The 26752-nt window shown below is 33.4% G+C and overlaps 5 protein-coding genes across 5 annotated transcripts; 4 read left to right on the forward strand and 1 right to left on the reverse strand.

Moving 5' to 3' along the window:
- Positions 1-1441: 1441 nt before the first annotated feature.
- Positions 1442-2778, forward strand: LOC123890743 (probable carboxylesterase 17). The gene has a single exon (XM_045940423.1). The coding sequence runs from the start codon at positions 1490-1492 to the stop codon at positions 2525-2527; it is 1038 nt and encodes a 345-aa protein (XP_045796379.1). The 5' UTR covers positions 1442-1489; the 3' UTR covers positions 2528-2778.
- A 2274-nt stretch (positions 2779-5052) lies between these two features.
- On the forward strand, positions 5053-12278 carry LOC123890745 (T-complex protein 1 subunit zeta 2). Its single transcript, XM_045940424.1, has 15 exons — positions 5053-5366; positions 5451-5514; positions 6587-6722; positions 7462-7613; positions 7767-7814; positions 7956-8048; positions 8621-8727; positions 9035-9149; positions 9293-9379; positions 9635-9839; positions 9992-10086; positions 10777-10845; positions 10938-11045; positions 11173-11291; positions 11854-12278. Exons 1-15 carry the CDS (start codon positions 5233-5235, stop codon positions 11927-11929), a joined length of 1608 nt encoding a protein of 535 aa, XP_045796380.1. The 5' UTR covers positions 5053-5232; the 3' UTR covers positions 11930-12278.
- Positions 12279-13005: 727 nt separating this feature from the next.
- LOC123890746 (2-alkenal reductase (NADP(+)-dependent)) lies at positions 13006-18522 on the forward strand. The gene is made up of 5 exons (XM_045940425.1): positions 13006-13590; positions 14416-14596; positions 14775-14941; positions 17437-17519; positions 17879-18522. Exons 1-5 carry the CDS (start codon positions 13360-13362, stop codon positions 18255-18257), a joined length of 1041 nt encoding a protein of 346 aa, XP_045796381.1. The 5' UTR covers positions 13006-13359; the 3' UTR covers positions 18258-18522.
- A 1738-nt stretch (positions 18523-20260) lies between these two features.
- On the reverse strand, positions 20261-21355 carry LOC123892169. Its single transcript, XM_045941991.1, has 2 exons — positions 21280-21355; positions 20261-21162 (listed from the first exon to the last, which is right to left on the reverse strand). Exons 1-2 carry the CDS (start codon positions 21353-21355, stop codon positions 20261-20263), a joined length of 978 nt encoding a protein of 325 aa, XP_045797947.1.
- Positions 21356-21928: 573 nt separating this feature from the next.
- LOC123890747 (glycine--tRNA ligase, mitochondrial 1-like) lies at positions 21929-26240 on the forward strand. Its single transcript, XM_045940426.1, has 9 exons — positions 21929-22435; positions 22538-22920; positions 23157-23274; positions 23363-23557; positions 23666-23890; positions 24380-24439; positions 24553-24633; positions 24727-25132; positions 25817-26240. Exons 1-9 carry the CDS (start codon positions 22013-22015, stop codon positions 26047-26049), a joined length of 2124 nt encoding a protein of 707 aa, XP_045796382.1. The 5' UTR covers positions 21929-22012; the 3' UTR covers positions 26050-26240.
- Positions 26241-26752: the final 512 nt, after the last annotated feature.

The raw sequence follows: 26752 nt of genomic DNA on the forward strand, positions 1-26752 counted from the left end.
GCAATTGTTTGCAAAACAAACAAAACCATATCCCTCTTTTCAATATAGTAAAAAAAAATGTAATATATTAATGAATAGAAAATTGGAATATTTGTGTCCCAAATTGATTCTTCCACTGTACTTTAATTCCTTCATATATTTTGTTATATTCGTCCAAAAAAATGTATTTTGTTAGATAAGCCCAAACGGATAACAAATTGTTGTAAAGATTGACAAAAGTAAATATTCATGGAAGGAGCTATTAAAGTGAAAAAATAAAAAATTGATTAATGGCAAAAAAAAAAACATTGTTATTATTTCTACAATACTAATAATTTGTTGTGCGCATATATCTACTATAAATTATTGGTTTATTCATCGATGAAAAACAAAAATATTTTTGTGTTTGTCTGTCTTTTGTAACTATTTTTTTCAATCTCATAACCAATTTCAAATTGGGTACAACAAATATTGTTTCACTAATTAAATTTGAATGTAAGAATTAGAAGGGAAGGATATACTTATATTACAATAGTACATATGAGATAGGCCATGTGTATATATTATAATTATAATCCTTATATGCATGCAGAACAAAAGTCACGGAATTTAAATTGTCACAATAGCTGTGCAAGATGATGGATGCTCATGCATGCTTAATCCTAATACAATCAAAAAGTAAGTAATACAAGAAATTCTCCTTTCAGCCTTTCATCTCCATGATCAGATAAGAATATTAATGTTTATCCCTACACATTCCCTAATTCAAAATCCTTGTTCAATTTCATTCTGGTTTTATTCTAGTGTAGCCTTATAACAAAAAGAATAAACACAAAAGTTTCACAAAAATAAAAAGGAAATCCAAATAATAATGTTGTTTGAATTCAAAGTGGTTTTGACTAAATCGCGGTAATTTTGACAAAGTTATACTACTATTGAAGTTTAATGTGAGTTCGTATTTTCACATTAACTATAAATAAATAAAATGAATGATATATAAGAGATACGACTCATATATAAATTGATAAGATTTGAGTGTAGATATGGTGTCAAAATCTCTTGGTGATCCTGATTATCTAGCTTGTAACTTATTGCTCTCGGTGCTCTGCGTGCTCTCCTAGACTTTCCATGATATCGGAGTCTGGTCCAACCTGATAGAAAAAAGAGAGTAAATTCGTTTATAATGGTAATATACTGATCTGAGATTTAAACTTTGAAGTTCCAACAACTCATAATATTGCCGTAATTTTATCAAACTCACAGTGAACCCAAAAATGCACAAAATCAAAGAGAGTCAAAATATCAAGATTTCCCAAATTCAAACTAGAATCTTCATGAGATTGTGCTTTACCTCTTGTTTTACACAAGATCATAGAAAGCCAAGACCCTTAAATTCTTTTCATATCCAACCTCTATAAAAAGGGGACTAACCCACCACCCCATCATGCCATCACAAACAAAACTTTCATTTCCATTTTCACTCTTATAGTCTTATTCCACAGTTTTCATCATGACTACAATTTCATTCAACCACAATAACCCAAAACCAAACAACATTCATCACCAAAAGGGACTCATCATTGAAGAAATTGAAGGACTCATAAAAGTCTACAAAGATGGACATGTAGAAAGACCACAAATTGTTCCAAACATCTCATGCAAATTTCCATCAGAAAATGGTGTAACTTCAAGAGACATTACAATCAACAAAGAAATAAATTTATGGACACGTGTCTATCTTCCAACATCAACGTTAACTTCTCATAACAATAACAAGCTTCCTTTGGTTGTTTATTTCCATGGTGGTGGATTTTGTGTTGGTTCTGTTTCTTGGATTTGTTACCATGAATTCTTAAACAACCTTGCTTTGAAGGCGAATTGCGTGGTTGTCTCGGTTAATTACCGTTTAGCCCCTGAAAATCGTCTTCCTTCTGCTTACGACGATGCTTTCAATGCTCTCATGTGGATCAAACATGAAGCTTTATATAATAAAAACCAAAGTTGGTGGTTGAAACATTGCAACATTTCTTCTCTTTTTCTAAGTGGTGATAGTGCCGGAGCTAATATAGCTTACAATGTCATTGCTGCGCGAAATGTTTCATCGTGTTTGAATCCATTATCTTTAAAAGGTGTTATATTGATTCAGCCTTTTTTCGGAGGAGAAGAAAGAACAAATTCCGAAAAACATTTTCATCAACCACAAAATTCCGCACTTAGTTTATCGGTTTCAGATACTTATTGGCGATTATCACTTCCTATCGGAGTTTCAATTACGCGTGATCATCCTTATTGTAATCCTCTAGCAAATGGAATCGCTAAATTGAGAGATTTGAGGATTCCTTCTATTATGATATGTGTTTCGGAATTGGACATACTTAGAGATAGAAACTTGGAGTTTTCGAATTGTTTGGTTAAAGCGGGGAAAAAAGTTGAAACTTTTGTGTATAGAAATGTTGGACATGCATTTCAAGTGTTACATAATTATCAACCTTCTCATGTTAGGACACAAGAAATGATATCTCATATCAAAAACTTCTTGAATCAGTAACTCATAAATATGATGTGTATAAAGTCAGAGAATAGGGATCCGTATTTGGTGTACTATATATAATATATTAATATGTGGTACTTATTATAGTTTTAATCATTTATATATGCACTAAACGGTTTATAAGAGTTTAGGCATTTATGTAACTGTGTGCTCAGGTATTAAAAAAGGTTTGTGACTTCGATATAGACCATGACAGAATTTTTTTGGATTTCATGGTCGTAAAATCAAATAAAAAAGAGGTTAATAGTTTAGAGATCAAAATGAAGGTTTGTTTGTCAAAAAATAAATGCGAAAAACTTTGGCTTGTGTAACTTATGTAAAAAATTCATAAATAAATACATACATTGAAAATAATGCAAGAGATTAGTGGTCCTTGTTTTTGAATATTTTTATTCTTTAGAAATTGCCTTTAACCAACTATAGTCACATTCCTATATGTGGCCTTCAGTTCCGAATTGGGCTAATTTCCGAATTGAGATATGCATGAGGTAACAATAAAAGATTAACAATATCAAAAATCATAACAATGTGTGGTTTTAGCGGATGAGTTTTTCAACGATGATACAAATAGTTATTCTGTTTCGAAGGATTATTTTAAAAAGAGAACATATGATAGTTTTATGGCAAAAAGAAAAAGAGCAAGAAAGACTAAGATTAACAAAATCGAAAATCATGACTTAGAACAATGTGTGGTTTTAGTCGATGGGCTTTTCAACGATGATACAAATAGCTATTATGTTTCGAAGGGTGATTCTAAAAAGAGGACGACATATGATAGTTTTACGGCAAAAAGAAAAAGAGCAAGAAAGACTAAGATTAACGAGATCGAAAATCATAACTTAGAAGAATCCGTAAGTACTATATCTTTATTGAGTTTTTTTTTTAAGTTTTTCCTCTTAATGTAATTTGTAATGTTTTTTTTTATGTGTTTGTTATGTCTTTTGTGTTTCACATGTTGTATACTTGTATTAGTGTATATTAGGTTTGAGATTATTTGTTCTATCTGTCTTTTTTGTTCTATCTGCTTTTCAAGTTTTTATAATATGATTAATTAGTATCTTATGTTTTTATAATTTTGTATTAGTGTGAAAGATAACATTTTGATAGACTTTTGCTTGATTTATTTATTTTACTAATAAAATAGTTGATGTGTATCCTACTAGTTGAGTCAAACAAGTTGAAAATAACTTTTGTTTAATCAATACGAAGAATTTTGCTTGATTTTTGATTACTCAATAATGTAGTACTTAACTTCTATATATTTTTATCAATAGTGTGACTAACAATATATCTTACTGTCAAAAAACAAATAAACTAACAATATGTTTTGTGGGTGTTTCTTGCACGTTGGTTCAAACTTCTAGTGTTTTCTATGTTGAGGGTGAAGATGCAATGAATTACAACACTTTTGAAGTTAGTGGCACTTATACTACATTTTATGTATCTCTTAGGATCATATTTTATACTTATTATTTCAATTTGTTCTTGACAAGTCCCTACATTTGATTCCTTCCTATTGAAAAAATGAATTGAAACTTTAGATTATGGGGTATTACCATTATCGCCCTAAAGTGGCCTAAATCCTTACAAAAACCAAAGAGAAAATTCTTATCGAAAATCCTGATTTTAAGATTAAAAACCAAATATTCTGAATTATGTGTAACATCGCCCACACAACATGTAGCTTTGTGCATCATAAGTCAACAATGTTTGAATTTAAAAACACAATAAGTTTACGCAAGTGACTTAGGAGTTTTTGCATACGAAGTTATCGACTTTTTTTTTTAAGGTTCTCTCTTGCAGCTCATGCACGTGACTCGAGACTTGCATACGTGACAAACAAAATCACTGATTTTCTCAACTAAATTCACTCGTAAGTCCCACTTTTCCAAAAAACTCTCAAGGCTAATTCTCACAAATTATCTAATGCCACTAACAATCCTAAAGCTAAACAATCAACATATAACCCGGATAATCTCACATGCTTTAACATGCACACAAGTCTCTTCGGTGATGCACGGTGCATATGTAGTGAATAACATTATAATACTTACAAATTTTACAAAATTCACAAATGGATTGAAAGTTTATATCATATAAATCATTCATAATTTTTTAAAGATATTAAAATTATTTAATATGTTACTGAAACTCATCAAAATAAATGATTTATGATTTTTATTGAACACTTGATTTACACCAAAATAAAAAAAACTCTTAAATGAATTGAAAATCAAACAGATTTCTTTTTATCACCCTACCGTTTACTCACGCGCCCTATGTGTTGTTCGTTTTACCCTTTCGCTACTTAAGTAGCGGACATTATAAAGATGAGAATTTTTATAAAAATGTTATATGTTACTTAAGTAACGGACTTCATAAAGGTAGGATGTTTTTGGAGGGTATCCGCTACTTAGGTAGTGGACGGGGTATTTTGGTAAGTTTGTAGAACGCGTCTCAAAATCAAATTCTAGTTAGGTTGGGCCAAACATTAAAAGGCCCACAAACCTTTCTAGAACTCCAGTCCAAATCCAAAACAAAAACAGACTCCATCTAAAACGACAGCGTTTCTGCCGTTTCATCAAAACCTCTAGAAAACCCGCTTCTTCTCTCTTCTCATTTTTCATCTTCTTCTTCACTGTGATTCTGTTATTATTATTAGGTCGTAGCTTTGCTTTCTTTCTACTGCAAAAAAATCGAAAATGTCTCTACGTGTTTTGAACCCTAACGCCGAAGTTCTGAACAAATCGGCGGCACTTCACATGAACATCAATGCCGCTAAGGGTTTACAAGATGTTCTTAAATCCAATCTCGGTCCTAAAGGAACAATCAAAATGTATAGTTTCTGATTTCTCCATTTTCATTTTCATTTTTTTTGTTAATTAACCTAACTGTTGTTTTTGGTTGTTCTATGAATCAGGCTCGTTGGCGGTGCTGGTGATATCAAACTCACTAAAGATGGTAACACTCTTTTGAAAGAAATGGTTAGTTTCACTCTTTTTCTATTCCTTTTTTGTTCATTCATATTTTACATACATTCATTTTACTATGATCTACGATCTATGTAGTGATCTATGTAGCACTGACACTTCATATTGAATGCTTAGATACATAATTACACTTAATTACTTTCATTTTCTCGATTTATTAACGGTCTCGACTCGAGTATCAGTTGGTACTAAATAGGATACTTAATAGCATAGATGCTTATCATGATTGTTTACGTATAAGCTTACACAAGCTATTTCTATAGTGAAAGAAAAGTACAGTTAAATTGTTTTTGTATATGTTATAAGCTGTTTTCATAAGCTATATTGTAGAACTTATGAAAGTAAGCTGAAAAAAAGGTTATTAAAATTGTCATAAGCTGTTTTCGTAAGTTCTAACAAATAGTCTCACAAAACTTATACTAGTAGATAAACACAAATAAGTTGATCCAAATAGGCCTTATGTTTACATGGAAACGGTTATATTAGTAAAACCTATGGACATAGTTAAATTCAATTACTTCCTCTTTCTCATATTATTACCGATATGATATCTTGATATATTAGTGTTGTGTCCGGTAATACTTCACATTCTAAGGTTATTTTTACCCGGAAATATTTATAGTAAAACTGGATCATGTACCTATATTCCTTTATATGTGTCAGGATTTCATAGTGTAAGATTATGACTTAGAAATAGTTATAGTAAAACCAACACATGTAGTTGCATTCAATTACTTTCATTTTCTCAAATTATTATTGGTGTCGGCATATTAGTATCATGTCTCTATGTGTTAGGATTTCATAGTTTAATATTATGTTTACATGGAAACAATTATAGTAAAACTGAAATATGTAATTACATTCGATTACTTCCATTTTCTCAAATTATCGATGTTAACATGTTAGTGGAGTGTTCAGTATCCATGCCAGTGTCACTATTTCATAGTCTATATCTATGATTATGTTTACCTGGAAACGGTTATCGTAAAATATCGTTTGTGGTGTTATTTTTTTGGTTGAAAATTTTGTGGAATGTTAATCTGGTTTCTTTATTGTTGCTATACAGCAAATCCAGAACCCAACGGCTATTATGATTGCTAGGACGGCAGTTGCACAGGATGACATTAGTGGAGATGGAACTACTTCTACTGTCCTCTTCATTGGAGAACTCATGAAACAATCTGAACGTTACATTGATGAAGGTTAGTGAGTTTTTCGCTCTGTTGCTTATGTGTATGTGTTTATGTGTGTGATTGTCAAGTGGCTTGGCTATGAAGTTGTTCATTTCATTGCATTGTAATTTCACCACTCGAACATATTTTGTGTTATTAAGATAATCTTAATATAGCATGATATTGTTTTGATGAACATTTCAATAAGCACTTGAAGGAAAAGAGAAGTTCCAATGATATTGAAATGACTGTAAATATTATAATTAATAGCTTTTCTTATGTTGAAATCAGCCTTTACTGTTTGACTTTTTTTGTAGTTCCCTAACCATTTCGTGAGCACCCATAACATTTTTGCAAGTTTGGAATTGAATACTTATTTCACTTCAAAAGATCACTTAGGAAGGCGATCCAAATTAGGCCCCTTCTCTGCTGAAAAACATGAATTGCCATTAGAATAGATTTAGAGAATAGTAAAATTGTAACTTGGGTGTTAAGTGATCCTCAAAAAGTGATAAAAGCCACTACATGGCTAAAGTGCATTAGAAAGAAGTCACAAATTTTGCATGATTTTACAATCTGTTGGTATGTAAGAGCAATCCCCCTGTGACAATCATAAGATGTGTGCCAGACAGGCACTAAATGTAATCTCATCCTGAAATAGGTGTATGGGCAGAGCAAAGAATCATCCTAAAATGCAAGTAGATGGACATTTTGTTGTGTTTTTTTTGTCATTTGAATCAAATGCTAAGAGATTGATGAAATATTCTAGGCATGCATCCACGTGTGTTGGTTGATGGTTTTGAAATTGCAAAAAGAGCAACTCTACAATTTCTTGAGAAGTTTAAGACTCCTGTTGTAATGGGTGATGAGCCTGACAGAGAGATTCTCAAGATGGTAGCAAGAACAACCGTGAGGACAAAGGTGAATTTATTTCACTTTATCCTTTTTTTTTAATGGGATTTGATCAACTTTGGCATTTATGGATAGAGTGAACCAATAAGTTATCAACATAATTTTTCACCTGGCAGTTAGCATTAATACATTCTTATTTTTTTATGTCCTTCTCATTTGCAGTTGTACGAGGCACTCGCTGATCAGTTGACTAACATAATTGTTGATGCGGTGAGTGCATGTTGAAATATTGAAATTTCTTGAGACCTCGTAGATATCAAAGTTTAGTTTGTGTTTGCTGGCTCTTGAATTTAGTTTGTGTTTACTTGCTCTTGAAAATTTAGTGGGTGTTAATTAAATTTGTTTTGATAGGTTTTATGCATCCGAAAGCCAGAGGAAGCAATTGATCTGTTTATGGTGGAGATTATGCACATGAGGCACAAGTTTGACGTTGACACACGCTTGGTATGTTTTTAGCCACTTTTCTGCCGAACGTGTTCAGTTCGCCGTATATCATTTAAATTTTGATATGAATAAATTAAAGAATGTTGTGTTTCAACTCATTTTGCTGGCAAATTAAGAGCCTGCTTGGTTTCCAAATAGTTCATTTCTCATTGTTGTAAGCAGTATCTGTTTAGCATGTAGTCTTTGCCTAAGCTCAAATCATTGCCCTGATCTGTATTTGTAAAACAGTGTGGCCAGACTTGTAAAGTAACCCCCAAATGGATTATCTTCTGATCAGAACCAAATTGAAGAAAAGCTTCTGCCATTGCTAAAATGCAAACTTGTAAAGAAAATATAAATGGACAAAACTACAATACCTGTGCTATCGTAGTCTGTTGTGTAGACTGTAGACAGTAGACAGTATTCATCATGTGCAATCTACAATAACACAAATATTGATCTGTGTTTAACTATAATTTGCCCTTTTGCCTTCACTTTTAACTATAGGCTTGTAGTTCTGTTCTGGTTTGGGTTACTTAGATAGTTTACCAAATTATTCTCTTGCATTCATTCAGTTCATTTATATTTTCTAGGTTGAGGGTCTCGTCCTTGATCATGGTTCTCGGCACCCTGACATGAAGCGCCGCGCAGAGAACTGTTATATCTTGACATGCAATGTATCTCTTGAATACGAAAAGAGGTAATCAACTCAATATAATCCAACTTATGTTTTCTGCGTGTGTCACAGTTAAATGGAAATCAACTGGTTCTTTTTCACCTGTTATTACAAACATATGTCAATGCATTTCGAGAGTTAAAGATACCATCATACATATTATGTATGATCGGGTCACAGTATTTAAATTATGTTATTGTAGTTAAAATGTTATGTCAGACGCACAATATTAATTTTTTAAAGTTACTATTATAGAAGTATTAAACATTGTTATTTTTATACTCATGACAACCTTTCATGAGATTAACATTGTCAAATTTTCTCTTCTCAGTGAAATAAATTCAGGTTTTTTCTACTCAAATGCTGAACAGAGAGAGGCTATGGTCATAGCTGAAAGGCGCCAGGTTGATGAAAAAGTTAAAAAAATCATTGAACTGAAAAGAAAGGTAGGTTTTTCCCTTGTATGTATTGTTGATTCTTACATGTTCTTCCGTGGTCATACATTTTGGTCTTCTGCTATAATTTTCAAAAAGTAGTAAATTGATCTCTCTGCTTTTGTTTAATTGCCTTTATGCTTATATGTGTGCAGGTCTGTCCTGATAATGATAGCAATTTTGTTGTCATCAACCAAAAAGGAATTGATCCCCCATCATTGGACATGCTTGCAAGGGAAGGCGTAAGTAACATATAAACATTCACTGGACATGCTTGCTATATTGATTTAAAACAATTATCAAGGCAGATTCTTTACGAAGGGCTGATAAACACATCCATTGTGCCTTTTAGTAAACCAGAAAATAATATAATTGTTAGAACACCCGGTACACCAATTGCATGTTCTTAGTGTATTATGAACTCAGGCTGACATCTGTTACATTTTTCCTTGCCCTGTACTATTTCATCTGTTGATCAATTTATCCTTGTTTTGTAGATAATTGCCCTTCGCAGAGCAAAGAGGAGAAACATGGAAAGATTGGTTTTGGCTTGTGGAGGAGAGGCTGTAAACTCCGTGGATGACTTGACTCCTGAAAGTCTGGGTTGGGCAGGATTAGTCTATGAACATGTCCTTGGTGAAGAGAAGTATACATTCGTGGAAAATGTGAAGAATCCATTTTCTTGCACAATTTTGATTAAAGGTACATTTCCTGACACAGTGAATTCGTCAAGCAGATCCTTCTGCTTTTTTGCCACGATGCTTGATGTACATCTTTGCAACAACCTGTTTTATTTTATTTCCATCGTTGGTTTTAAGTCGAGATTAATCAGAAATGCTTTCATAATGATACAGGTCCTAATGACCACACAATAGCTCAGATTAAAGATGCCGTCCGTGATGGTTTGAGAGCTGTAAAGAATACCATTGAAGATGAATCTGTTGTCTTGGTAAGATTTTATGTAGTCAATCAATTATTGATATTTTTTTCTTCTGGTCACATGCTTGTGCCTGTTATTTATCCACTCCATATTTTGTGTTAATTTCCTCAATCAACTAAAGTTCTGGCGGTTCTTTAAAATGCAGACGTGGTTTAGCCTTAATACAAAATACTTAACCTGGTTTTTGGGAAGGATGGCATAGTTAGAATGTTGTTCGTTTCAAAACATAATTTCTTTTTCCTTATATGGTTAAATATTAGTTTTTGGGCCTAACTGCAGTACAATGCTTTAGATAACTTGTTCTCCTGATTTTAAAGTTAAAACGGGGTAGCATTTATGTAAAATTTTATATACTTTTGGCAAGTTTAGCAGAGTTATGTCATAACCTGGACCAGGAACATTGATCCCACATTTTTGCAATAAGGCACACATTGAATTTGGAGGGAAAAATGTGCATAACATATGTTTAGGTGAAAAAACATTGAATCTACTTGTTTTGACTTTCGAGTTGTAAATAGTGGGAAAACGAGCAACAAAACTACGAGGACAACAGAACAGATACAAGCAATTATGCTTCTAGCCTTTGATAATAATACTCTATAGAATTTATATATCCTTTAATACAGAACTTTGGTTTGCACATTTTCTTATGCTGATTGTGATAGACGACATGAAGTGAATTTCCTTGCCCATTTTCAGGGGGCTGGTGCATTTGAAGTTGCAGCTAGGCAACATCTGATCAACGAAGTTAAGAAAACTGTTCAAGGGGTAATATGAACGACTTAATGCTTTCCAAGTTTTTATTTGCTTTTATTTGTCAGCTACATATCTCAACGATGATGTTTATAACTTTGAAACAGCGTGCACAACTTGGTGTTGAGGCTTTTGCTGATGCACTTCTTGTGGTGCCCAAGACACTTGCTGAAAACTCTGGGCTTGACACTCAGGATGTGATTATTGCCCTTACGGTATGCTACCTCTGCTTCCTGTAAATTTATTATGCCTTCACGCCTTAAATGTGATGGTATACACGTGTTCATATAAAGTAGAAGATAGATTGACATTAACAGTACACTTACTAAAATCCTTTTTCAGGGAGAGCATGACAGAGGGAATGTTGTTGGATTGAGTCAAAACACTGGAGAACCTATAGACCCTCAAATGGAGGGTATTTTTGACAACTACTCTGTGAAGCGCCAAATCATCAACTCAGGGTATGGTTGAACATTGATTATTTGACACCGTCAATCTGCTTCCTTTACCCCATGTCATATTTTCCTCATTTTTGGTTGGGTTTTGGAAGTGGGATCATGAAAATGCCAGTACTATGTCATACCAAGGGCGGGCGGGCATGGGTTGGACGGATTATTTAGTTTTTTTTTTTAGATATGTGAATTGAACATTCATAAAAAAGTCTACCTGCAAAAATAATACAGTAACAGATAACAAAATTAATGTATTTAACAAACCTTAAATTAAATAAATACATGTTGCAAATGTAAGCAACATAACTGCCAAAGTCTAAATTGCATTATAGGCGTAACCAGTGGAACTCTGCACGACCTTTCCACCAACCATGAAAGCTTAGACAAACCTTGCATGTTGGGTTAAAACTCATCGTGATCAAACCCTCTGCCTATAATTTGTCATTACATCTTTATCATGTGCTGCTGTTTTTAATAATTCAATATATTTTCCACTAAAAATTCAAGTTGTGAACATGTTGGTTTGGTTACAATTATGTAGTTATATGTTTTTACTGTCAATGTTATACAGGCCAGTTATAGCATCTCAATTGCTATTGGTAGATGAAGTAATTCGTGCTGGGCGTAACATGCGGAAGCCAACTTAGATGTTCTTTCTTACTTGAAGCGTCTCTTTTGAATAGGGTTTGCCATGAGATTTATTTATTTTGACGTGTCAACGATGGGGATTGTTATGAATTGCTTGCTTACTTTGAAAATGAAGCATTGTATTGTATTTTTTTCTTCTTTTTGACGGACATATTAGTATGATGAAGTCTACTATGACTGAATTTTGGGCTGCTTTACAAGTTTTGTAAGCATGATTTGTTATAGATCTAGTTGGAAATGTGATCTGTCTTCAAAAGTTGATTTATTTTAGTTCATGAGGAGCAGGTGTAACTTCCATCCATCCATATTGTATGACTCGTGATTTTAGTGGACACATTTTTACCGGCATCAATCTTGAAATTAGATGATACTATTATATTATGCAAGTAGAAAAAGCCATAGTGCGATTCCAATCTGACTTGTCAATGACTATTAACATGTTTGTTTTAAATGTTAGTGGGAGTATCAAGAAACCACCAAGGTCAAAAAACTAATAGTATAGTGCAAGCTCAAGCCGGTCAAAAGCCTATTCATTGATAGACTATTAGAGGTTCTGACGTGATATGTTAATTTAACTTGTCACATTGTATATTAATCGCACATCAATGTCAATTTATTAGAATAAATTGGTTCTGAAAATTTTGTAATCTGAATAACATATTCGTTAGTGTATGAACTAATAAGTAGCAAGTTATTTTGTGAGACCTAAATTTTGTACTGTACTATGTATATTAGTATCCAGTGTGATCAGATTGATTGAAATCAACATGCTTAAAAAAAAAAATGATTGATTGAAATCAACATTAGAACATTGTAGTATCTAATAGTAAAATTTAATTTTTGTGTCAAAAAAATAAAAATAGTAAAATTTAATTAAAAAAAAACTACACTATGATTTCATATAGTATTTGTCAATTCACAAATACTTCAACTACCTATGTGTCTATTCATTCAAGACAAGATCACGAGATTTAGGCACACACTAATAAAAAAGGAAAAAGTAGAAAAAAGAAAATTTAAAAAATGTATATTTTTCAACTAATAACAAACAAAAAAAATAAAAATTGGAAGTAGCTTGTGAATGTGAGCACGTGGTGTATCTACTATATTGTGAGCACGTGGTGTAACTAGTGTACTACGAATCTACGACGATGAACAAACACAACACGATCATTATTGAATGTGAGAGGCCACTTTTCCATCTACTACTACCAAGTGACGTGCTTAATTTTGACTCTCAGGTTCCAAAAGTGACTGAAGAAGAAGTAACTGTACCAACCAACTACGAATACTAGTTTAGTTATCATCATCATCTTGCATATTCATTCATTCATTCATTAGGGTATTTATTTGCAATTACAAATTGGATCTTGTAAGTAATCTTCTTCTTCTGGTGTGTGTGTGTGTGTGAGTCAATTATCTGTGAATCATGATGGCAAATTCAGAAGAAGTGGGAAACAAGCAGGTGATATTCAAAGGATACATAGATGGAGTTCCTAAAATATCTGACATGGAACTCAAACTTTCTAATATTAAACTCAACAATCCCTCACAACAAGCTCTTCTTGTCAAGAACATTTATCTCTCTTGTGATCCATATATGCGTGGTCGTATGCGTGATTTTCATGGATCTTACATCCCCCCATTCGTTCCTTCCAAGGTATGTATTATGGAAAGTTTGTGAATAGTTTGTTAATTGTTAGTTTAGATAGAGATATAAGGATTACTTGATGACTGCAGTGGATGAGTTAGGGAGTTGAGTGATCAAGTGTTATGAATTTGATTCTCTTTGTCGGCGAATTACTAACACTGGATATTTAAAAAGATAGTTATCATTGTTAGTTGTTATCTTTCGATAGTTACTCTCTAGTTGTTATCATTGTTCTGGTTGAGATACTACATTGTATCGAACACATTTTGATTAATGAAATACTATAAGCGCGTTTTCATTAAAAAAAATCTTCTCATTTTCAATTCAAGACTTACATGTATAAAATAAGGTCTATTGCAATGATAGTTATTCAATTGATCAAATTATCAATAATATTTGTGTCTTACTTTTCTCTCATCTATGATTCTATCAAAGAATTGTAATAAACAGACTAAACATCTTTTTGGATGGAATTATTTGAATTTATTTATTGACATAAGCATTTTATGGGAAAGTTTAAAAGAAATTATAGTATAGAAACAACTTTATATGACATGTTCTCCACAATACCTTATGAATACAACTTATAGCGTAACTTTGAAAATGCTATTAGTACTTAATTAAGTTGTTTATCCAAACAAAGTTTAATTGCATGTTTGGTTCCACGATGGAAATCCGTCAACTTGAGTTTGCATAATGATGCTTGGTTCCTACAATGAGAAACAATTTTAATTCAAGAATCAATTCTTAGCTGAAACAGTTATTTGTTGTTTTCATCAATTCTAAGCTGAAACATGTTAATCTATTTTGATTATGATATTTTGATGAATGAAGGTGCTTGAAGGATTTGGTGTGTCTAAAGTAATAGTATCTGATAATCCAAATTTCAAAGCTGGTGATTTAATTTCTGGGTTTACTGGCTGGGAGGAATACAGCATCATCACTAAAACTGATCAGTTGAGAAAAATTGAACCTGATGATCACATTCCTCTTTCCTTCCATCTTGGTCTTCTAGGTACCTAATGTGCCGAATACTCGTCTTCTTCATATCTATTTCATATTAGTTGTTATGTTAGTCTTTTCTCTTTCGCCGGGGCTAAATTCTCGGTCCTTTAAATCTTTCATCACTTATAACACTTGGTTCAAATCAGTTGAGCTACTCAACCTTATTTGTTAATCTGTTTAATTTGTAGGAATGCCGGGTTTTACGGCTTATGCTGGATTTTATGAGGTGTGTTCCCCTAGCAGTGGAGAATATGTTTTTGTATCTGCAGCATCAGGTGCTGTAGGTCAACTTGTAGGTCAACTTGCTAAGTTGCATGGTTGCTATGTTGTTGGAAGTGCTGGTTCAAAAGAAAAGGTTTGTTTCCCTATGTTATTTAACTGGTGTTTAATTATCAAAAGAAAGATTAACATTAACTAACTGTGTGGAGTAATTTATTTTACTTTAAATTATCCATGTGTCAACTTATATCTTGTTTATAAACTAGTATTTTTCCACGGTCTCCCAAAATAGGTTATATATTATGCAAATATAGATTGCAAGAGCATCAGAATCGAGCAAGACATCACAACTAAGTTGATACCTCAAGCTCTACCAATTACTTGCATAACCAAAAAAATTATTTATCATATAAGAAAAAAATAACAATACCAAATCATGAGGGGACGTCGATCAAACCTATAAGAAAGAAAAATCTACGACATTCTAAAATTAGTGAGACCGAGGCTATTGCAGAAAAAAGTTGTCCTAATGAAATCCGGAATTAAATCCCTCCAAGTATAACATTTAGAGACTTCCCCAAAATTCGCTAACTTGTCGGCATCTATAGATGTAAGGAGGAGACCATTAGAGACCTTGAATTGCATAGTAGAAGTAAGGATGAGACTTTAACTCTATCTATTTCTAATTTTTCCGAGGAACAATATCAAGGGAAGATAAACTTTGGACTATAAGAGAAGAGTCACACTCCAATCGAAACTGATGGCGCCCTTTCTTATAACTCACACTCCAACCGAATAACTCAGCATGAATAGAATAAAGAATACTATGAAAATCAGCAAAACAACCAAGCATAACACTACTTTTGGACGAGCAAAACCTCCCATAATAGCTAATGAACAAGTGTTTAATTAGCTCTTAGTTGCATTTTGAAGAACTTATTCCTTGTTTATTTAGCTTCTCTTACAACTTAGACTTGTACAATGAGAGAACTTACAATATAAGTTTATGAAATTATCCATATGCGATTTTCAGGTTTTTAAGTAAACCTAGCTCAGATATCTTATGAACACATCTCACAGCTTCTATCAAAATAGTTTAATCACATTTTATGTTGTCATTAAACTAACTTATATAAGTGCTTATACATATTTTGGATTTTGGATTCTTAATTCTATTACTCCTCCTCACTTCCACCAAAGTTGGAGTAATGGCCACATATCCCTTGTGCTCCCTATGTATGGTACAACATGACTCATCTTGTCCTCATCATTATCAATCATTTGTTGCTCATTATTGGCCATATTCCTTACATTACTTCCCCCATTAACATCAATCTTGTCCTCAAGATTGAAATTAGGAAAATGCATTAACATATCAGCAGTGTCTTCCCAAGTGGCTAATGCTGCTTCTAACCCTTGCCACTGAACAAGGACTTGGTTGACAGAATTTGGACCCTGGAGAATAGTACGATGCTTAAGGACTTTATCCGGCAGCATGAGAGGTCCTAACTCAGAAGTAGTAATGGGTAATGAAGAATAAGGAACCCTCTCATCAGTGTGAAATTTCTTCAGTTGTGACACATGGAAGACCGAATGAATGCGCGCGCTAGGAGGCAAAGCAAGCTTATAAGCAACTGAGCCAATTTTGGCCACCACAGCAAATGGACCAAAATATTTGAGACTCAACTTCTGATTCGTACCCCACAGTTAACTGTCTATAAGGCTGAAGTTTCACCAAAACTAAATCTCCAACTTCGAAAGTAAGATGTGAACGATGCTTATCTGCCTGAACCTTCATCACTTGTTGGGCCTTATGTAAATTTTGCTGCAACTGACTCAAAATAAAATCCTTACTCTGCACATGAGATTGAACTGCTTCATCAAGTGAATCAATTGAAGCCATGGATCTAGTAAGGGTAGGTGGATCTCTGCCATATAAAGCTTTGAAAGGAGTCATAGCAGCACTACTTTGAAAAGCAGTATTGTACCAAAATTCTGTTAAGTGTAATACCTTGGACCAAATCTTAGGAGTTTGAAATGTTAAGAAACGAAGATACATTTCTACACACTTATTCAAAGCTTCAGTTTGTCCATCACTCTGAGGATGGTAAGCAGAGCTCATGGCCAATGTAGTACCTTGCAACTTGAACAAGTGTTGCCAAAACCTTCTAGTGAAGACCTTATCACAATCAAACACAATAGATTTAGGAATGCCATACAATTTGACAATGTTCTTCATAGATTTAGGAATGCCTGAACTTAGCCAATGCTTCAGTAATGTCTCTAAACTCCCTTAAATAAGCTGATTGTTTCTGAACAGTGGGACCTAATTTCTTGGAAAAATATTGTTGACTTAATATAGCTCCTATACCTGACCCTGAAGCATCTGTTTCAAGAACAAAAGGTTGAGTGAAATTATTTAATTCATTTGTTTGCAGAAACGTTTTTCTTATTCAATAAGCTCTTAATTACCTATATTTTTACTCAAATCCGGTCTTAATGCTCCACATGCTTTTTCCTTTATGTCTAAGTTATATCAAGTATAGATAATTAGACAGACATGTATGTATACACAAATACTTGGATCAGGCATTTATTTGAGTTTGCTTTTTGACTCGCCTGTTACATTAGGTTGAACTTCTAAAGAATAAACTGGGATTCGATGAAGCTTTTAACTATAAGGAAGAATTGGACTTGGATGCAGCTCTTAAACGGTGAGTATTAAGCTCCAGTATATTATAATGTTTTGATTGGTTAGCAATGGTCTCTGGAGATGAATATTATATAAGTAGTTTGTTTGAAATTAAACTTCCTTATACAAGCACTTATGAGTTTTAAAAATGTCCTGTTTGGATATAAACTTAATTAAGCATTTATAGCATAAACACTTACATATGAGTTCTTATGTATAAGTTATATATATAACTGAAATAAAATAAAGTATAAGTTGTTTTCGTAAGTTCTCCTGTCTTACAAGTGTTTATGCTAGTAGATAAGCTCAATTAAGTCAATCTAAATATTGCTTGTTATCCTTCATTAATCTAAACTTTTTTTCTCGTGGCTCACTTGACAGGTATTTTCCACAAGGTATTGACATCTACTTCGATAATGTGGGTGGTGACATGCTTGATGCTGCCCTCCTTAACATGAAGATTCATGGTAGAATTGCAGTTTGTGGGATGATTTCTCAGCAAAGCATTTCTGATCCAAAAGGGATTCGCAATTTATCCTCTCTCATTTATAAGCGCATAAGAATGCAGGGATTTTTGCAAAGTGATTACTTGCACTTGTACCCAAAATTTTTGGAAGAGGTTTCAGCTTACTATAAACAAGGAAAGATTGTGTATTTTGAAGACATGAATGAAGGTTTAGAAAGTGCTCCAGCTGCTTTTGTCGGACTTTTCACCGGCAAGAACGTCGGTAAGCAAGTCATTCGTGTTTCACATGAATAATTGCACCTTAGCAGATGTTCACAATGTGTTGTAAACATATCATCATAGTTCTAAATTGAAGTTGTTTTTTTTCGGTTGTAGTTAAGTTGCGAACCTTGATATTGTAACAAAACATGAGTAATTAGTAATTACATTCGATGCGGCTATAGTTGCAGTTATAAACTGCAATTTAGAACTATAAAACATATGATACATTCAATATTTTTGGACAGATTTGAACCACGGCATGGCCTTAACGTGTTACTGTTTAATCTGTGGTAGAAAATGTTGTTTTTTTCAGTATGTATTAATTATACCAGAAACAACTCAACAAGTACATAAATTTGAGAATCTATGTAATTTGTGAAAGAAGAACGTATCTCTCCTCATGTGTATGATGTCATCAATCTTTAGTGTGCAGTCGAAGTCATCAATCTTAATTAGATAGACACAAACCATTGACTTCATACATACAGTAGTTGGTTGCAATCTTAATAACTAGACAAAAACATCATACGAATTCAAGATAATCAAAGGTCAAAACAATATGGTTGGGAAGTATTAAGTGAGTAGTTGCAAATTTGATGTGGCTATAAATAAACCATCTGATTATTTCAATTTTCAACACTTGAGATCACTTTAATTGCACTAACCTCCAATTTCCCCTATTTCATATCATAGGTCCAGATTTGTATTATCCTTGCTGTTATATTTTTGTTCTTTTCAGTAACATAATATCTCTTAATAAAATTATCTGTTGGAAATGTTGGGGGTATATTATGTTGGGGGTATCTCAAATTATAGCTACTATAATAAAACAACGTAAAATTGAGAGAAAATAAACTATAAACTAATAAAAATAAGAGGAATGTTACAAATTGATTTTCTTTCATATTATGATAAGATAAGCTTACATATTAGTAAGTTATTTGCAACTTAGAGTATAAACATTTATTATGATAAGCATTTATGTGTATGTTTACATAAATAAACTATTTTTTATAGTAGAAGATAAAATAAAGATAAATTGTTTTTATATACTATGAGTTGTTTTTCATAAACTATTTATAAAAATAAGATGATTTTTTTTAAAAAAAAAAATTACTCTACATTGTTTTCACAAGTTCTCCCAAATATAGGCCCTATTTGGATAAACAATTTATACAAATGCTTATTGTATTAAAGCTTATAAAACGAGAGATTATATCTTAAGCTTTTTTACCCAATAAGTTCTTTGCATTTTCTTGGAAACCATAGAATTAATACCAAAAAAGATGTACTTACATAAACTGAAGTAAGTGTTTGGATACATATGATCATCACATAAACAATTATAAATGAAAGATTATCTTAAAAAGATGAATTTTAAAAAAATAAGTGTCAAGAAGAAAAATATAACCGTATATACATGAAAGGTAAGTTATAAATTGACTCAATGTTTTTTTTAAAAAAAAAATATGCTAATATCGTGTAGAATGGAGCAAACCATATTAGAAGCTAGATACTTTTTCATAAGCTCTATGTATGTTAAGCCCAATAATAGTTATGAGAACTTATTAAATTTTGACATAAGTAACTTTTAAAATTATGATAAACAATTTTTATTAATGTATCTAAGGATTTGAATCCTCTAACTGGCTAAAATGTAAAGCGGTGAAATCAAGGTTGTTGTTAAAATAAAATAAAATTTCACCTTCAATTTATTAGGTAAATTAATACAATAAATCATCCCCTTTAAACGAGTTAAATTCTTTACCTGAATATTAACATGACGACTTTATATCACCGTGTCCGTTTGTATTTTTATAAGTTATTTTATCATAAACCACATTAACAAATTTATAATAATACATAAAAATTTACATAAACCTTTTACATAAGCTCAAAAATAAACTAATCCAAACATACCATAAATAATTTTACATATATTTAAAACAAGTCAATTAAGAGCAAATAAATTTTTTTTGGTAAGAAAGCTAAAGAGTACAAGGGAAAAGAAAAAAAATAAAGACAAAAAAGAAAGACTAGTCTCTTTGGAATAAAATTCCTAAAGCATTGTTCTTGAGCAGATCTTGAACGCCTTCTGGAGGAGAGTCGTGGTTAGTGAAATCAGCATCCGAGGAGGCTCCTAATTTTGCGAAGAAGTCTGCGCATTGATTACCTTCTCTAAGAGTGTGACAGAGGGAAACATTACTTTGGGAAATCAAATCCTTTATGTCTTGGATTAAAACTGCATGCATATGAAACTTAACTTGGGGACCTTTTATGAGGTTAATACAGTGTAAAGAATCTGAATAGCAGACAAGTTCGTCAATGCTCATGTTTATGGCCAACAAGAGACCCTTGTAGATAGCATAAAGTTCAGCATACAAGATATCAGAAGACCCTTGAATGTAACCAGAAAACCCTGCCAAATAATGACCAAAAGTGTTTCTAATGATTCCACCAAAACCTGATCGAGCTGGGGAACCGAGACAACTTCCGTCAACATTAAGAATGGTACAAGAAAAATTGTTGTTGTTCCACTTGATAAATCTATCAACTGAACCACCATTAGGAGTGATAGTGAAGCAATTCTTGAAAGTTTCAACCATAGACCTGATGTTAAAGGAGAGTCGGCTTAAGGACCAAGTTTCGTTATTGAGGCTCATCAAATTGCGGTGTCTCCAAGACCACCAGACACCTGCTGAGAAAATGAGAGAATGGGTCCCGATGGTGCCCATCTTGATCCAATCATAAACGTCCATGTTAGAGAAGAAATTTGGGTTGGTAAACCCAATATAGTGCCAAAGGCTTCGAGAGAACTCACAGTCTCGAATGCAATGAAGGAAAGTTTCATCTTGGAGGCCACATCGAACACAAGAAGCAGATGGGTTCATCTTGCGGTAGTTAAGCAAGGAGAGAGTGGGCACAGAGTTGTGGCAAGCTAACCAAAATAAAAATTTGATCTTTTCAGGAAGATGGAGCTTCCAGATCCAAGTCCAGGAATGCGAGGGGTTAGAGGTTATTCCTGGGTCTCATAGTGAGAGAAGTCAGTCATAACCGCTTTTGGTAGTGTAAGAGTCATTTTTGTTGTTGGTCCAAATGAAGGTGTCTTCAATGGAAGCATTGAACTTCATGTGACTGTTGTTGATGGTGTCAAAAATCATTGGGGGGAGTTGAGTATAGAGGATTTGGGTGTGGGGGTTGCCTGAGGAAAGCACGTCCTTAACCGAGAGCTGAAGGTCATGAATATCAATATAAGGAACAATAGTCCCAAGACGGCCGAATTTGGTCCAGTGGCTGAACCAAAAAGAGGAGGATCCTGAACCAGCACACCAGGTGTAACCATCTTTTAGGATGTTTTTAGCCTGAATTATAGAAGACCAAGTTGGAGAACCGCTAGAAGAGTTGCTGGCGAGCAAATAAATAAACTCAAATAAATCCCTCTAAATAAATTATAAATTTTAAAGTAGAAAATGAATTTAATTTATATGACCAATTAGTGTGAAATTATTATACACATGCGTCCAATAATATATCGACACATCAGGTATGGTATTAAAAAACACACACGAAGTATCACATTTATTAAATGACGTGACAACACATTATAGAATGAATGTGTAAAAAAATTTATACTGACGGTGTACAACAATTAAACTCGTAAAAAATATGTAAACTGTATATAATTTATAAATATAAATATTTTTGAAAATAGTCTGAAAAAAATGAAAAAATGGTGATGAACTAAACCTATAGTGGAGAACAATGAGTGAGAAAATATTATATGTGTTATGCTTGCATTGAGTAAAAGAGCGATATCCATAATAACAGCCACCAAAAAAATATCTTCAATGGCATCAACCACCGAACAAACCCTACGCGAAACCCTGGCCTCCAAACTCTCCGCCGTTGAAATCCAAGCCAACACCGTCCGTTCACTGAAAGCTTCTTCCGCACCTAAACCTGACATCGATGCTGCCGTTCAAGCCCTAAACGCTCTCAAACTTGAGAAATCATCAATCGAGAAATCACTTCAATCGCTTCTCTCCGGTTCCGATTCTCGTGAAGCTTTTCGTCAATCCGTTGTTAATACACTTGAACGGAGGTTGTTTTACATTCCTTCTTTTAAGATTTATCGCGGCGTTGCTGGTCTCTATGATTATGGTCCTCCTGGTTGTGCTGTTAAATCTAATGTTCTCTCCTTCTGGCGTCAGGTACATTTTTTTCTGAAATTGATTTTATCAAATTGATTTTGATAGTGTGAATTATGAAGTAAGTTGATTTTATGAAATTCAATTGTATTGCATTGCATGTAGCATTTTGTTTTGGAGGAAAACATGCTAGAGGTTGATTGTCCATGTGTGACGCCAGAGATTGTTCTGAAAGCTTCTGGCCATGTGGAGAAATTTACTGATCTCATGGTGAAGGATGAGAAAACTGGAACTTGTTACCGTGCTGATCACTTGCTCAAGGACTATTGCAATGATAAGCTTCAAAAGGATCTCACATTGTCACCTGACAAAGTTGCAGAGCTCAAACACGTCCTTACCATGCTCGACGATTTCTCATCTCAACAACTTGGTGCTAAGATTAAGGACTATGCTATCACAGCTCCTGAAACCAAGAATCCACTCTCTGATCCTTACCCTTTCAATTTGATGTTTCAAACTTCAATTGGTCCCTCTGGCTTAGCTCCTGGGTTCGTCACTTCTAACCTCCTTCCTTCTTTTTCTTTCTGTTTATTATATGATTTATGATTATTATATGATTGTTTGTTATTATCATTATCATTATTTTGGTTACATGGAAGTAAGATTTAATGGGTTGCTATATTTGATGTGCCAAATGAAATAAGATAGCTCTAGAACATGTAAATAAGCATTGCCAGATAGCTTTATCGTGGTAAGCATTTAACTCCTTTTTCAACTGAAACAGGTTTATGCGTCCAGAAACTGCACAGGGCATATTTGTTAATTTCAAGGACTTGTACTATTACAATGGAAACAAGCTACCCTTTGCTGCTGCACAAATTGGTCAGGCTTTTAGAAATGAGGTTTGTTGGTTTTTATGTTTAAATTTTCTCTCGGTATTGGTGTTTTTGTGGAATTGGGGTTTAGTTTGGTTTCTCTATCTTTCTGCAGATATCTCCCCGGCAAGGCCTTCTCAGAGTCCGTGAATTCACCTTGGCAGAAATTGAGCACTTTGTTGACCCCGATGATAAATCTCATCCTAAGTATGCTGAAGTTGCTGACTTGGAGTTTTTCATGTTCCCAAGGGATGAACAGGCGTCTGGTCAGTCTGCAAAGAAACTCCGTCTCGGTGAAGCTGTTTCAAAGGTCAGTTTCAATAATAGTGTAGTAGTCTGCGTCTTTTCATTCACCCCGCAGAATTGTTGTCTATTCTTTACTAAACCACGTGTTATGATTATTTTGAATTTTTATCAGGGTATTGTCAATAATGAGACTCTTGGTTATTTCATTGGGAGAGTATATCTCTTCTTGACGCGTCTCGGTATAGACAAAGACCGCTTGAGATTCAGGCAACATCTTGCTAATGAAATGGCCCATTATGCTGCTGACTGTTGGGATGCTGAGATTGAGTGTTCCTATGGTTGGATTGAGTGTGTTGGCATTGCCGATAGATCTGCATATGATTTGCGTGCTCACTCGGTAATTACTCTGACTAATTGAATGCTTTGTGATAAACTTCAATAAACCCATACAATGTGATTCTAATGTTTATAGTTGATAGTGTTTATATACATTTAATTTAATAGGATAAAATAGAGTTACATCTGTGAATTCTTGAAGATGTTATTTTTCAGCCAAGTCAAATAAAATAATAGGGCATGTGTGCACAAGTGTTCGTAGCTGCCTCTATGTTTTTTACTCACCACATCACTTGCCTGAATTTTTTTTTAAATGCCTACAACTTAACTTGCATTTGATTATGTAACAAAGTACATTTATAACTGAATTACACGGCAGTTAAATAATAGTAAAAATACTTAAGAGAGTAAGTTGAGGAATGGTTATACTGAAAGGAGGTAAAATGTATTTTATATAATATTAATATAATATAAATCAACTAAGGAAATTCTAATCTTTTAATGTTCAATGTACTACAGTCTCATGATGATTTTGTATTCAATTCTGCAGGAGAAAAGCGGTGTTCCACTGGTGGCTCATGAAAAATTTTCAGAACCTAAGGAAGTGGAGGTACTGTTTAATGCTCATGGTGTTGATTTATTGGCAATTTCATACGCAACTATAGAAAGTCCTTGTTCAATGTTCATCATTAATTAATTGACTTGATATGTGAATTATTTCAGAAATTGGTTATAACTCCCATAAAGAAAGAATTGGGCCTGGCATTCAAGGGTAATCAGAAGAAGGTGGTTGAAGCACTTGAGGTAATTTGTGGTTTAACTATTTTGGTATTTAGTACTGTGACTCTCCGCAAATAGCACTTGCATTACATCTTGAGAGTTGGAATCTTCTGACAGGCAATGAAAGAGAAAGAAGCATTGGATATGAAGGCTGCTCTGGAATCAAAAGGCGAGGTTGACTTTGAAGTGTGTACACTTGGGAAAACTGTAACTATTAATAAGAATATGGTGACCATTCACAAGGAGATAAAGAAAGAGCATCAGCGAGTTTTTACACCATCTGTGATTGAACCATCCTTTGGGATTGGGCGGATAATATATTGCCTATATGAGCACACTTTCTATACAAGGGCGAGTAAAGCTGGGGATGAACAGTTAAATGTATTTCGCTTTCCTTCACTCGTGGCTCCTATTAAGTGCACAGTTTTCCCTCTGGTTCAAAATCAGAAATATGAAGACGTTGCCAAATTAATTTCCAAGTCGTTGACGGCTGCTGGAATTTCGCATAAGATCGACATTACAGGTATGTTGTTAAAGTTGAAGTTCTCGTTAACATGTAAAATACACCTGTAGATTATGTTAAATAATCTTTAGAGGTTTAGGCTGGCTAATTGCATGAATTATGTTAAAAAGAAATACCTACCTTAAGATCAAAAGAAAGAATGTTTGTGGAATTTGGAGGATAATAAATCCTTCATACTGAAACAGGAAAAATAAAACAACACAAAAAGAGAGAAAACACTGATGAAGTAATTGTGGCAAATTCCTTTTAAGCCAGTTAAGGAACCCCCTAAAAGGACAACTATATAGAAGACAATTGCCTTAACTTATTGAAATATTATTTGGTGCCAAATAAATCTGGTACATAGGAACATTCACCTTGCAATTCTTCAAAACTAAATGCTTCTTCTGAGGGTTATTTTCTTGTAAGATCACTTCTTGGAGGGGCGAATGTTGTGTTCGTGGAGTATTTTTCTATGAAGTCGGCTTTGTTTTTAGCAAAGTATGAGTGTAGTCTTTCAACCCTCAATATTCAAGTGTTTATTATGTAATATTAAGTGGCGTAAACCTGTTCTGAAGGTGTCAACTGTCAACATTTTTTGCATACATAATTTTGTTTTAGGAATGATTTTATGCTGATGATTTTGCCATGAGCAAGACTGTACTTACATTTTCATTTATATATCTTTTGCAAAAATGGTAACAGGTACATCAATTGGAAAACGGTATGCAAGAACAGATGAACTTGGCGTTCCTTTTGCTGTCACTGTGGATTCAACAACGTCGGTGACTATTCGGGAGAGAGACAGCAAGGATCAAGTGCGGGTTGATGTGGAAAAGGCAGCCTCTGTTATTAGGGAGGTATCTGAAGGCCAAAGGACGTGGGAAGATGTGTGGTCTACTTTCCCTCACCACTCTTCTACGACTACAGATGATTGAGTGGTTTTAGGGCTTGTTTGAATCAGTTTTACAAAACTGTATTTTAGTTTTTAAAATAGTAAAACTAAAATATTTGTTTGGCAGCAGTTTTTAAACTCAATTGTTCTTAGAAACAGTTTTCATATTCAGTTTTTATTATGTTCTAAGCTTGTAACATTTTGCTAACACTAAACCTAATTTTTTCACTCTCATTTTTATCCTATTTTAATTCATATAAAATGTTAAAAAAATACATCAGCAAGAATCAAACCCATATTCTCTGAGAATTATTTGGTGTATATATTTACCACTAAGCTATATTAATCAATTTGATATAATTTTGTAACCAGCATCTAATAAATTTGAAAACAAAGCCTACTTTTGTTTAGGATTTAATTGATATGTACTGACGGTGTAAAATTTTACATTGTCAACTAATATCAATCATGTTTTCTGCCACATCACCCCACTCCACCCCACTTTCTTGATATGACATGACAAAATAATGGTTGTATATTAGACGATTGTGCAAAACTATTTTACACCGTCAGTGCATATCAATTAAACTCTTTTGTTTAAATAGAAATCAACCCACATTTTTTATACAATACATTTTCAATTAAACTCTACGAGTTTATGAGTTGAGTCTACATTTCGATTTCACCTAACTAAAACGAGTTAACGTAAAAACTAGATTCTAACAACCTTGCTCCAAACTCTATCC

Source organism: Trifolium pratense, linkage group LG6 (genome assembly GCF_020283565.1).
Source record: "Trifolium pratense cultivar HEN17-A07 linkage group LG6, ARS_RC_1.1, whole genome shotgun sequence".
Taxonomy (NCBI): domain Eukaryota; kingdom Viridiplantae; phylum Streptophyta; class Magnoliopsida; order Fabales; family Fabaceae; genus Trifolium; species Trifolium pratense.